Source organism: Cystoisospora suis (genome assembly GCF_002600585.1).
Source record: "Cystoisospora suis strain Wien I chromosome Unknown contig_3640, whole genome shotgun sequence".
In the NCBI taxonomy this organism is placed as follows: Eukaryota; Apicomplexa; class Conoidasida; order Eucoccidiorida; family Sarcocystidae; genus Cystoisospora; species Cystoisospora suis.
The window spans coordinates 1,251-14,374 of record NW_027156435.1 but is presented as its reverse complement, the minus strand read 5'-3'; the positions used below and the strand labels follow the sequence as shown (position 1 = coordinate 14,374).

At 42.7% G+C, this 13,124-nt stretch overlaps 3 protein-coding genes across 3 annotated transcripts in view; 1 reads left to right on the top strand and 2 right to left on the bottom strand.

The window, feature by feature from the left end:
• Positions 1-7,149, bottom strand: part of CSUI_007050 (ef hand domain-containing protein) — a gene marked incomplete at its 3' end in the record, with an annotated part of 8,938 nt that extends 1,789 nt beyond the window's left edge. The window contains exons 1-5 of the mRNA XM_068067200.1: positions 6,042-7,149; positions 4,580-4,845; positions 3,223-3,751; positions 1,902-2,736; positions 831-948 (exon numbers count right to left, since the gene is read on the bottom strand). Of these exons, the coding sequence (XP_067920826.1) occupies positions 831-948; positions 1,902-2,736; positions 3,223-3,751; positions 4,580-4,845; positions 6,042-7,141 (2,848 nt within the window). The remainder of the gene's footprint in view (positions 1-830; positions 949-1,901; positions 2,737-3,222; positions 3,752-4,579; positions 4,846-6,041) is intronic.
• A 3,211-nt stretch (positions 7,150-10,360) lies between these two features.
• On the top strand, positions 10,361-10,701 carry CSUI_007049 (uncharacterized protein; the record flags this gene model as incomplete). The annotated part of the gene is made up of 1 exon (XM_068067199.1): positions 10,361-10,701. A coding segment is annotated over one exon (138 nt), but the record flags the coding sequence as incomplete, so codon positions are not given.
• Positions 10,702-11,001: 300 nt separating this feature from the next.
• CSUI_007048 (uncharacterized protein) lies at positions 11,002-13,094 on the bottom strand. Its single transcript, XM_068067198.1, has one exon. It carries the CDS (start codon positions 12,798-12,800, stop codon positions 12,573-12,575), a length of 228 nt encoding a protein of 75 aa, XP_067920824.1. The 5' UTR covers positions 12,801-13,094; the 3' UTR covers positions 11,002-12,572.
• Between the last annotated feature and the right edge of the window lie 30 nt (positions 13,095-13,124).

Here is a 13,124-nt window from a genome sequence, read left to right as displayed (position 1 = left end):
AGACAAATACCAACATCTTAGAGTACATACGTATGAGAGGAGGAAAGCGTATGACACTTGTAGACTATGTGGAAAGGTATGTATCGAATTGAGGGACGGAGTTTACATACACCTCTTCAATTGCATGCATATGGAATGTAATGTATACTCTTGATGTATTTCTACGGCATACGCATGTATGAAGATGTCCTTATAATGTGTAAGTAGTGCATTCCGCAGGTGGTAAGCTGAGGTGTACGTATATACACTTTACTCCAAAGAGAGAGGATTGGCCTTTCTGTTTGGACGGATCGATCTCCCCATGTGTAGAATCGTCTTGCTGAGTGAAGAACTCCAGTGTATACGACACTCTTGAAGTCAAACCCGGAAAGCTCACAACAGATAGAGAGAGACATATGCATTGACGATAGATCAAAGAGAGATGGATACATAAAAAAGAGATAGATAGATAGAGGCAAATAGAGAGATAGATATAGATATACCTGTGCTTGTATGTGTACAGACACTGCCTACATAGAGAGAGAAGGGGAGTGAAAGTCTTTCTTGCTTCTCAATCTATCTTACTTGTGTTCTGGCGGTAGCATAGAATGGATCAAAGAAGAGAAGAAAAGAACTTTCTTCAGCAAAGGCAGTGATATCAAAGACAAAAGGCTTCGTTACAGGGCCATCTGCTTGGCCGGAATAGAAGAGAGATAGAGATGAAGGATGATCGCATGCAGGAATCCTCAAAATACAGTCCGCAAAGCAGCATAGAGCTGCCATGGCTGTGATTCTCTCCGCATCTATAGAACGAGAGTTAGGTAAAGAAAAGAAAGTGGAAGTAAAATGACGAGCTAAACAATGAAGAAGACGAAGCAGCTCGATTTGTGTATCTCGACGGAGAACAGCGGAATGCCAGAAACTCTGAGAGATCAGAGGATGGGACGGAGGAAGCGGAAGAGGTAAGACCTAGAAAGCAAGAAACACACACAAACACTCATCAGGTGTACGTACACTTCACTTGGGACAAAGAACTAAAGACAGATACCATTCAAATAGATGAAAGACAGTAGAAACACCATCGTCATATACATATAGATAGATACATACATACATACACCTGTATACGATGACGTAGGGATACCTATACATATATACGTGTATACGACAGTGTATATATACATACATGTATAGACGTGTATAGGATGATGTTCTATACATGTATATGTATGTCGAAGAAGAGAATGTATTCCTGCAGAGTTTGAAGAGAAAGATCGTCCAGGTATAGACTGAGAGAGAGAGATGGCTAGATACATGTATAGATATGTATACTATGAAGAAGAATGATCTTAGAAAGAAGAAGAGAAGGAAATTAAGACTTCAAAAAGGGAAGACGGAGAGAAACACCCGTAAAAGAGCACAAGGACACTCCATTACTGAGACACTCTAGTATAACTGTACGCATTGATAGACGCATCATCGATCGACCTATCTTTAATCTATATATCTTCCTCTCTCTTCTTATTCGCCCTGTGTACGAGGATGCGCATGCACCTATTACCCGGAGGGTCGGACAGTCTTAGAGTATCACAACTCGACACATACAGACACATACAGATACAGACAGCTGAGAGAGGGATAGGTCTTTCCTCTAGATTTGCCTCGTCTGCATACGTCTACTCTACAGACGATTGACTTCTGACGAGTAGATTCTTATGATCTCTATCTATCCCACTCTGTCACGTCTCAATCTTTGCAACGTCTCTCTCCCTCTCTTTCGCCATTTGTTTCTATCCAATAGATGTCATAAGAAGCGCTCCTCTAAGATCTCTTCTATCACTCTTTGCCAACGTCTTCTCATCATGAATGCTTTGCTTCATTCCTCTTCCTTTTTCTTCGTCCCCTCTTCCTGTTTCTCTTACTCTTAGGAGAAGATCGACGATGAGTTGGAAGCGATAGCAATAGGTATGAGGGAGACTATGTTCTTGGTTTCCTAAGATGACACAGGCTTCCACAGCTTTCCTAAGAGCCTGCAACACGCCGTCCATATCATCGATTCTCTCTCCTACCGAACTTAGATCAACAGGTAAGAGGATCGACGGCTTCGTAACTTCTCCGACAGCTTGACAAGGTAGGGGCCTATCGTCGTGTCGAAATCGACCGAAGAGAGGAAAAGAGCCAACCCCTGCGAATTTCGTCGTGACGCTGCATGCATGCGGAGTTAGAGTACAACTTCCTCTACCAAAGCCTCTTGAAGATAGAGAGAGCTTCGATACCGACTCTCCTTTCACATCTGAGAGAAGACTATAAATCATCTGGTATTGCTTCCGTGTTAAGACACCTGAAGAGTCTTCTGCAGGAGAATGAGAGGAAGATAAAGACGAAGAAGAAGAAGATGTATCTTCATGGGGGTTTAAAGACAGGAAGGGAGAAGAAGGAGAGAACCCTAGGCTCCATGCATAGTCGCTAGCCAGTCTCCCAACACATCGGACAGCTAAGGAGACAAGGAGAGCTTGGGGACGATCGTAAGTGATTGAGAACATGGGAGTGGAGGTCTTAGAACTTTTAAACAAAGAGGAAAAAAAGGATGAAGAAGAAAACAAGCGAGATGAGGTGAAAGAAGAAGGAGAAGAGAAGAAGAATGACCGCTGTTCTGGAGGAGGGACTCGACGGAGATCATCTAGCAAAAAGACGCAAAAACCTAAATGAAGGAAAATCTCCGCCGCTTTCGTCTCATCCTCAGAAAGGCCATAACACCTGAAAAGGAAGAGAAGATACGAAAAGGGAAAAGAAGAAAAACGAGACTTCTTACCCTTTGTCTAGAAAAGTAAGAAAAATGGTAGTTTTGTCGGTAATCCCGTACCTTGAGAGAGACACACGCATCGGAACTTATTGAGGTCTATATACACCTGGGACAAATGACGTGTGTACACACCCGAGAAAGTCAACGCGTAAACACCCGGGACAAGTGCGGTGTATATACACCTAAGACAGATGAGGTGTACATACACCCGGGACAAGTGAGATGTACCGACACCCGTGACCGCCGACGTATTATGGTTAGTTACACCCGGGACAGGTGACAAACGAGGCGTAGGTACACCCGACAGTACGAAAGTGCTGGGACAACACCTATCCCAAAGGAGGTGTCCACACACGTGGGAGAAATGAGGTGTATATACACCTGAGTCAAGTAACGCAAGGTGTATACATAGGTGACACAAGTGACAAGTCCGAACATACCTTAGTAGAAAAGTGACGGCTGCCTGTGCCCCCTGGATTGAAGATCCTGCTTTCCTCAACTGAGGTGCAGGCCTCCAGCAACCTCCCAGTTTCGTCCCTCCCGTTTTGCTCTGCGCCACTGAAGAGAAGCTCGAGAAGGGATTCTTTGATCCACTTGGCTCTTGTTGGGACTTTCCTCCTTTCGATGTTGAGACTGAAGCACCTAGGGATGAGAGAAATTCGCTTAGTTTGCCCTTGTCTTCCTCTTTTTTAGATTTCGATGAGGTCTGTAGAGAATCTTCTTCATGAGAAAGAGATATATACGAAGAGGCATGACTGTTATAAGGGGGAGAAGAAGGTGGGAGAACAAGCCAATTATGAAGCAAAGGCTTTCCGTTGAGGTGAGGGAGAAGAACAGTGTAAAGATGATGGATATTCGTGGGCGAAGGAGAAAGAAGAAGACGATAGACGGAAAACCAAAAGGAAGAGTGAAGTAAATGATCGGGGATGACATCCTCGAAGACCAGAAGAAAATCTCTCTGAATCGAACCTGCATGCAAAGAACAAACGCACTCAAGGAACTTCCTGTCATAGACACATCCCATGCAAGTAGATATATGGATGTGTGTATAAGAGATATATATATAGACAGAAACATAGTTGGATGATGGGAGAGGCTTCAAGGGAAGGTAGACACACAGTTGTTGAGAGAGGCATAACGGGAGTAGACACGTGTGGTGACTAGCCAGACACGATTCCACATGAGAAACAAAACAACTAGACACGAGATGAGATTAGATAGATGGCAAGACCCTCATGGGAATGAAAAAGAGAGAAAACACACACAAGTCCATCAACATAATGCCACCCGGGAGAAACCTATCTGTCTACACACACATGCACATTCTCACCCTACACCTATCTTTATGATTGATAGATCTATCTATCTATCATGAAATGATGAATTAGTATTCTTTGCTACGGACGTGTGATGTAGATAGGTAGATCAGTAGATAGATAGAGTGAAGACAGACAGATGTGGGTCAGAAGGACAGACATGCAGACAGAGGAGTCTACATGTACATTGAGGTGAGAATACAGTTGGGATATACAGATTGCTACTAATCTACCTTCTCTCTTTCACCTCGCAAATTCTCTGACAGTCTTCTTACACCTCAAAACACACCTGTCCCTACTCCTATACCTCCCCTTTCATTCTCTTTCTTTCTTTCTTCCTCCGCGCGAGACTGTCCTCTCTCCGTCCTCTCTAAGGAACTATCAAGAAGTTTTCTTCACGAGAATATATACATGTATATATATCTACATACACAGGCAGAGGGAAAGAGAGAGAGAGAGAGATGTGTATGATTGGACTTACCGGGACACGGGAGACCTTCAAGGCGATAGGCGTGGAACTCCGATCCATACCCCGAAGAATTGATAAGAGCAAAATGATAGCGAGCTGAAGCAAAGCCTTCGCTACCTCCTCCTAGAGAAGGAGAATAAGAAAGAGAAGAAGATGAAGAAGAAGAGGGAGAGACACAACGATGTACAAGAAAAAGAAGAAAAGATGGCTGGCTATCTGCATCTAAAGATACACCTCCAGGGAGAATAGCGGTACCTCCAGGGGGTAGAGATTTCAACCTGAAAGAAGGAAAGGGACAAGACAGAAAGAAAGAAAGAGACGAGACAAAGTATGAAGTCGGAAGAAACAGAAGAAGGAGAAGGAGATAGAAAGAAGATAACGAGAACAAAGAAGGACGAGGCAGAAAAAGAAAGAAGGTAAGTGCTTCATGAAGATGACTTTCAGGAGACGAAGAGATAAAAAGACCAAGAAAGAGAGAAAGACAATTGTGAAGAACCTTCTTCTATCTGCACGTAGACCTTAACTTTTCCCAGCAAAGGAAGAAAGAAACTTTGTAGGGTTCTAAAAGCAAGGAGACACATGTACCTACATATACGTATCCAGAGACAGAAAGGAAGGAAGAAAGAAAGTGAAGTGTATGTGTAGCTCGAATAGGAGAATAGCCCCGGATACTCAAGCGCTCCGACTGGAGAGCCCATACGAATGAACGACCTTATATTCGGAGAAAGGGGCAAGGAAGCACTCAAGCAGCGCCTTAGTCTTCTTCTTATATACCAGATGCCTACTCATACACACATACATGAATCCTACGTACAACGAAGCTTGTATATCCAAGTATCTTTGTTTACATACACCTATCTCTTTATGTGTAGCTAGCTTAGACGCCCCCCTCTGTAGATGAAGAGATAGAGCAGAACGATAGGCAAGAAAACACGGTAAAGAGAGGGAGAGACTTAGGACGCTGAACGCATGAGGGAAGAAATAAGCAAAAGATTAGGGCGTTCTATGAGAGAAGAGTGAATTCACTGAAGAAACAAGAGAAGGAAGAAAAGAAGTAGAAAAAGAAGAAAAGGAGAGAAAAGGAGTCATCTCCCAGTAGCTCCCTGATTGAAAGGTTTCGTCATTTATTTCATCTTGTTCTTCTCTACCGCACGTCTCTCTCTCTTTCTCTCATAGTGACGAGATCGAGGAACGTAAACGAGAGAAAGAGAAGCCAGGTGTATAGACACCTCTTCTTCCTCCTCCCGAGGTCACACACGCAAGACCAGCCAGGAAGAAGAAAGAGAGATAAACCATTCTTTCTTTCTTTCTCTCTCTCTTCTGTGTGAGAGGAACGTCACCTGGCCTGTACGGCTCCTTCTCCGAGGAAGAAAGAAAGAAGGTCGACCCAAAAGAGAAAGAAAGAAAGTTGAAGAGAGAGAAGCAAAGAAAGAAGACGAGCGAGAGAAATTCGAATGGCATCTATCTTTCTTACCTCGCAGTGATATCGATAAGAAAACTATGGAGAGCGTAGGCATCATTCGGCTTATGTAAGAGATGTCGTAGCTTAATCCATAGAGCATCGTCAAACGTAGTGAGAAGATTCGAAATAGACTGAAAGGCCGCAAACATACGAGGGGGAAGAAGAAGATAAGGCGGAGATACCGAAGTGGGAGCGTTCACACCATAAGAAGATGAAGGGCCGAAAGAAGAGGAAGAAGAATTCTTCGTTATCTTTCCATTAGACTGCTGATAGTCTCCCTCTTCTTCTCCTTCTTCTCTCTTCTCTTTCCTCTTGTTCTTCTCCCCCTCCTCACTTCCTTCTCTGCCTGACGAAGCTGGGGGTGTGGTACCCTCTCTATGCCTGTCCGTAGTGCGAAGACCATAGACCGAAGAGGAGGAGGAAGAAGACTGTAGAGAAAGATCGACAAGGCGAGAGATGATTCGTGAAAGAAAACGCAGACTCCGCGGATAGGCACTCAAGAGAGTTGTAGAGGTCGGGAAGATAAGAGGAGGGAGAGAGAAAGGATAAGACAAGACCCAGTCCACGGCTTCACATGTATACCACAGAGGAGACCAGGGAGATCCAGGGGGAGAATAAAGAGGAGGAGAAGAAGAAGAGACAGAATCTACTTGATTCTGAGGGAGGGGAGGTAGACAGGGATGAGAAGAAGAAGAAGAAGGGGTGGAGACATTGAGATCTTTGTCTTGTTGACGTCGAAGAGGAGGAGAAGAAGATACATCATTTAACTTAGGAGATGACGAAGGATAGTGAGAGATGGCGTGAGAAGAGGAAGACGTGGAGACTGAAGTGTGACTAGAAGAAGAGCGGGGAGAAGATGAAGAGAGAGATATCATTAAAGGATTAAGCACTTCTCTTCCAGATGAAGAGAAAGATAATGAAGAAGAAGAAGAGGAGCAAGACGACTGTGAGGCGGAAGATCTACCAATAACATTCGTGGAAGAAGAAGAAGAAGGAGAGAAAGAAGAAGAAGGAGGAGGAGGGGGAGGAGGAGGAAGAGGCGGGGGAAAGTGAAGTTGACGAGGAGAAGAAGAGGATGAAGAAAGACGATTCTGACCATGGGTACGATCCATCTTCGTCTCTACAAAGAATGAAGAGAAAGATGCAGAAGAATAGAAAAAGAAAGAGAGAGATTCTGATACATGAGCAGCCTTCTCTCTTTCTGCTTGAATTCCCTTCCACGAGGGATGAAAAGAAGAAAAGAATGAAGAGAGAAGTAACGACGAGTGAAGGCGCAAATTCCGGGCAAGGAGAGAAAAAGAAAGAAGACTGGTAGGATACGATAGACGTGGAGTTGTCTAAAGAAAAATAGCGACGGTTCTCGGATTCTCACTTTCACATCTGTCTACTTATCTTTAGTCGCTCTATCTGTCTGTAGTCATTTGACCTATCTTTCTATCTAGAGTCTTTCTCTTTTTTCTTTCGCTTATCCCTCTGTTCTTTCTCTTCCTGAGAAAGTCGGCATGGCAGGTCGCCGTCAATCTTCATCTCTCTTCATCGTCGTATTGAAGAAGAAAAGAAGAAAGAAGAAAAGAGGACGAAAAATAAAAGATCGATGGAAGTTTCTCAGACAGAGGAGAGAGAGAAGAGGAAGTTATCAACGTCTTCATGATAAGAGACACCGTGTAAGTGTATATACACCGCAGCAACTTCTTCTCATTTCTCGATTCATACAGAAGACAGAAAGATGAATCTCATCTTCTTCATTTGATCTTTCTCCAAAACAACAGAAGAAGCCAAGAGCGTTAAACAAGTCACCTAGAATTTCTTCTTTCTTCTTTCCTTCAAGAGCTTTTTTCTTTCAGGAGATTAGATAGCTCAATCTGTTTCATCCTTTACGTCATCATGGCCAAACGATCGATCCCCCTTACGTTGGAAGGCTGTCTCTCTCTTTTTGAGGTGTATGTACACCTCAAATGGAAGAGCTAGTCTCCCCGGCGTACATGCACATAACGACTCCAAGGAGATCCAAGACAAGGAGGAGGAGAAAGAGGAGCCTCTTCTTGTAGAGAAGTAGCCCAGGGAGAGTCTTAGACAAGACACCAGAGAAGACAAAATGAAGAGGAAAAGATATGACTGAGAAAGAAATGAAAACTTGAAAGCTAGCTATCTCTCTTGAATCGAGAGAGACAAAGGAAAAATTCGAAAGAGAAAGCGAGAAAGAAAAAGGAGAAGGAGAAGGAGGAGGAAAAACGACGAAGAAGCAAGCGCCAATTGAGAACAAGACTCTCTCTCCTTTCATTCAATTGCATGCGCTATGTGGTAGTAGGTAGGTAGGTAGGTGTGTGTATAGTAGAAGAAGAATCTTTTTACGCGAAGAAGTCACGAGAATGCGAGGAGCAAGTCTTTCACATAACATTGATGATTCAGAGCAAAGAAACGAAAGAGAGAAAGAAAGAAATCTTCTTTCGCAACTTTCATAAAGAAAGAGGAGAACGTCCTTTAAGATCCTCTGAGGTGACGTACCTTGTTTTCTCTCTGAAGAAAGATCGTTTGTGTGAGAGAGCTAGCAAGAGTTATTTTACTTTTCTCGTCTTGATATCTTTCTCTTAATCTAATTCAGAGAAAGAGAAAGAAAGAGCCTCTGTTTCTTTTCGTGAAATTTCTTCTTTGATATAAGTCTGGATGAGAATTTAAAGAAAAGACGATAGATAGATGGTCACATGGGTCAAAGGGAAGAGTTGCGGAGTTAGTGAATGAAAATGACAGCTGATAGAGTCGATCTACAGCTAAAAGAAGAGATTTACATACTTGATACCTGTCTATCTTTAGTCTGTCTCGTGTGTCCATAGGGGGGTGTATAGACAGCTGAAAGAAGAATGATGTATGAGTGATACCATGCACACGCGGAAGAAGAGGCGAGGAGAGACAGGGCGAGCGGCTGCGGAGACAAGAAGAAGAACAGATGAGACAGGTGATGCGATCCATACTTGTTGGATTCAGGTGTATCTCTCGGTCCTTTCTGTCCCTTCTTTTCATAACCTCCTCGGGAGATTGCGCACGAAAGAAAGACGAGGACAAAGCCTCTTTCTCTCGGTCGGTATATGCTTCTTGAAGATTCTCTGCAGGATGAGCTTCGTTCTCAGCGGCGTTTTGGTTAAGAAGAAAGAAGTTCTTTCACTGCTTCCATAGAAAAGAGAAGGAAGTAATCATGAGAGGGTTTCTTCCACTAATTTGAGAGCTCACAGCTTTCGTGTTGGATGAATAGTTTCCTTTCTTTCCTCTTCTCTGTCTGAAGGTACACACCACTCTAGTTTGCTTTCCTTCTTGCCGTCATTCACAGAGGAAGCTTTCTCTCCCTTTCGACTCTGCAGTCTCGCCGCATACATATTTGAGATAAGTTCTCCTGATAAAGAATGTATACACTCAGCAGATAGACAAATAGATTCCACGATTGATAGACAGATTAAAGACATTGGAGATAGACACACTGAATTGGAGATAGACAGACTAAGGTATATAGATAGATAGATAGCTGGGAGATAGATAGGTAGATAGATAGACAGGTTGAGAGGATATAGAGATTGAAGATAGATAGATAGAGGTAGGTAGATAGAGAACTGTATGCTATCTCTATTTTCGGTGAGAAGGTCGAAGGGTGGCCGACTGGCTACTACAGGGATAAAGTAAGGAAGAGAGAGTTTACTCTCTTCGTTTCCTGTTACCTTTCGTGTAGAGAAGGATCCCTACTACAGTAAGAAGGTCTAAGAAAGAAGCAAAAGAAAAAGAAGAAGAGAGAAGAAGATTAGGGTAATGAATACTCAAAGAGTAGAAAGTGAAGAAGGAGAAGGGGAATACTGTTTTTCTCAGATATCCAGTACATGACTGATTGGCCACCATTCGTTCAGGTGTATGTACACCGCATACATATGACGACAACTCTCTTCCGAGAAAGGACAACTTTAGCAAAGTCTGCTGTTGCCTGTCTTTGTGTGACGTTCTTTCGCGTTTTCTTCCATGTCAGTGAACTAGGCAAGCCTTTGAAGAAGGAGAAGAAAGGAGAGTAAAACGAAGAAGAAGTTGATAAGAATGAGATAGAGTGAGGGAGAAGAAAAAGAAGACAAAGAGAGAACACGTAGAAGTCTCTTTAAAAATCTTCTTTTTTCTTCTTTCTTTCCATCTTTCTACTTTTCTTCTTCTTCTTCCTCCCAACCACGCGTCATCATTGCTATGACCAGACCCCGACCAATCTCTCAGACTTTCTCTTTCTTCCTTTTCTTCTTTCTTTCTTTCTTTCTTTTTTCCTTTTCTTCTTTCTTTCTTTCTTTGCCAGATAGACGAAGAGGGCTTCACCTCTTTTCTTCCTCCTCTTCGTTATATCTCTTGTCTTTCTGTGTCATTTCATGTTTCCTTTTGGTCTTCTTCTTCTTCTTTCACGAGGACTTCTTTCTTCTGACCAAGGAAATGGATTTCTCGTAAGACGTGTTTAGACGCTTGATCATCATGAGTATCATAAACATGTCACTGCATAGGACCTGAAAGCATTCTCTCTCTCTCATGTCTTCTATCCTCTCTTCGCCATATATTCTTCCCTTCATACAGGAGAGATAGAAGAAAAGCCGAAGATAAGTGAATTGAAAAGAAGAAAGATTTCTCTTCTCTCTTGTTTCTACTAGGTGCAAAAAGACGGGGCAGCTCATTAGCTAGATATGTATGTGTATGCTTGATACCCTTCATTGCATCTCTCTCTCTCTCTCTGTGTACAGAGCCTCTTTTCTTTTGTTCTCTCCAGTTAGACAGATATAGAGATAGATTGCTCCTGGCGGGACTACTTGAGAAAGAACGAGAAGAAGAAAGACCGAGTCGATCTCCAATAGACTGACAAAAAGAACAAGTCACTTTCCTTCTCCATCTCTTGAAAGAGAAAGGAAATGTCATCTCTATTCTTACCATTCAAATCCCGCTCTTTACACGAGGAGAAAGAAGAATGTCTCTAATACCAAGGTGTTTCACGCAACCTCCTCCATATAGATATCAAAGAGTTGGAACGCTCTCTCACAAGGCAGAAGAAGAGTATGAGGAATAAGAAAAAAAGAAAGAAGAGAAATATTCACACTGTCCTATCTACTTGGCCCTGGCTTGTACATATTTCATGAAGAAAGGAGAAGCTTCTCTTTTGGAGCTATGGACGAATATCATGGTCTTCTAAAGAGAGAGAGACAAAACTCTTTATGTGTCTCGCAGCCATCTACCTGTGGTCCATTACTACTACTTGTTTCGGGTGTACATACACCCCAGAGATTCCTAACTTCTGGCGAACTATATACCCACCCCCTTCCCTTCAACTCGTCTATGAAAAGAATCCAACACACGAATAGAGAGACCATCATCCTCTTTCATAGTTTCGGCTATAGATCTCTCTCTTTGTCTCTTCTCTTTCTCTATCTGTCTTTCTATTTATATCTTGGACACTTGAAGATCTTCTCTTTCTTCTGTGAACGTATGTAGTTTCATGCGCGAAGACGAAAGAAAACGCAGGCTTCTTCAAAAGAAGAAGAGAATCGTCGTCGAGAGAAAAACAGATTCCTGGATAAGAAGATTCTTTGCCTGGGGAAATAGCTGATCCAAACCTGTCAACTCTCTTGGGGTGTATATACAGCTCACACCCTATACCCGAAGTTCCAAGAAAAGCTGTCTATTTACTTATCTATCAACAAGATATGCTCTTGATGTGTATCTACATCTATAGCTATTGGAGCTGATCTTCTTTACTTGACAAAATACCATACTTTCTTCACTCCCTTTACTAAGGATATGACAGGTCAACAAGACTTCTCGGTACCTTCTTCTCTTTGTGCTTCTTCTTCTTCTCTTTCTCCTTCTTCTTCTTCCTCTTCTTCTTCATTATCATCTGATAATTTTGTTTCAGTCTTTCTCCGACTCCGAAGTATATCACCAGAGAAACAACACTGGCAACGATCGATCTTTCCGTATACTATCGCTTCTTCTTCTTCTCCTTCTCTTTCTTCTTCCTCTTCTTCTAGTTCGTCATCTTCATTCATCTCCTTTTTGGAGTCAGCTCCAGGTTCTCATGAAGAAGCAGAGAAGGAAGAAGAAGAAAGAGGCGTAGAGAAAGACAGAAAAAGAAGCTTAGGAAGAAAGAAACAGAGATCTCTAGTAAGAGTCATCTCTCCTATCAAAACTTCGAAGAAGTATGAAGGAGGCAGTACAATCTCTCGAGACATCTCTTTCCTCTCTTCTTCCTCTTCTTCTGTTAAGAAGACAGGCTTCGCGAGGGAAGAAGAAAAGAAGAAGAAAGAGTCAAACAAGATGAATCCGATAAAGACTTCTCTTCCCCGTAGCCCCTTGGAGAGACAGAATGAAAGAACGAAGGAGAAAAGTATCAAGGGAGATCGAAGGACTTCTCAAGACAAGGGAAAAGCAGAGGAAGAAGAGAAGAGAAAGAAGAAGAAAGAGGATGAAGAACGATACACCAAGATGGAAAGAGAGAAAAGGATGAAGAAGAAATGTCGATTCTATGAGGTGGATCAAGTCTTTGACGAATCAACTTCGCAAGAAGATATTTTCAAAATAGCTGGGATTCCGGCTGTACACACACTTCTCCAGGGAGTTACAGCATGCATTATGGCGTAAGAAAGATAAAGAAATCCTCGATGCACTGGCCCTTTCTGTCTCTTCTCTTTCTACCGCTTGAACTCTCTCTCTCTTTCTCCAGTCAAGCCAAATCTTTACTTCTTCTTCTTCGTCTTCCTCTCTCTCTTCTTCGTCCATTCATTCTAAGCGAATACTTGAGCCAGTTCTTCATAATACTATCTCTTTACATTATCTCTAAGTGTACGTAGCTGTATGTACAGGAAGAGAAGGAAGGAAAGAGAGAGAGGAAGAAAGAAAAAAGCGAGAAAGCACTGGGTGTATGTACAGCTGAAAGTGTGTTGAGAATGACAACCTGAAAAGTCGCCGTTTCTCTTTTTCTTGTTCTTCTCACCTCTTTAGTCACTCCTCTCTCGCTGCTTTTCTTATATCCATCTTGCATGCAAATCTCAGCTCTCCTTCCAAGTCATCTCGTCTCCCTCCCACCCCCACACACACACGCAT

What these genes read in the sequence shown, in the direction of transcription:
- CSUI_007048 (XM_068067198.1), bottom strand. Translation starts at nt 12,800, where the DNA reads ATGGACGAAGAAGAGAGAGAGGAAGACGAAGAAGAAGAAGTAAAGATT.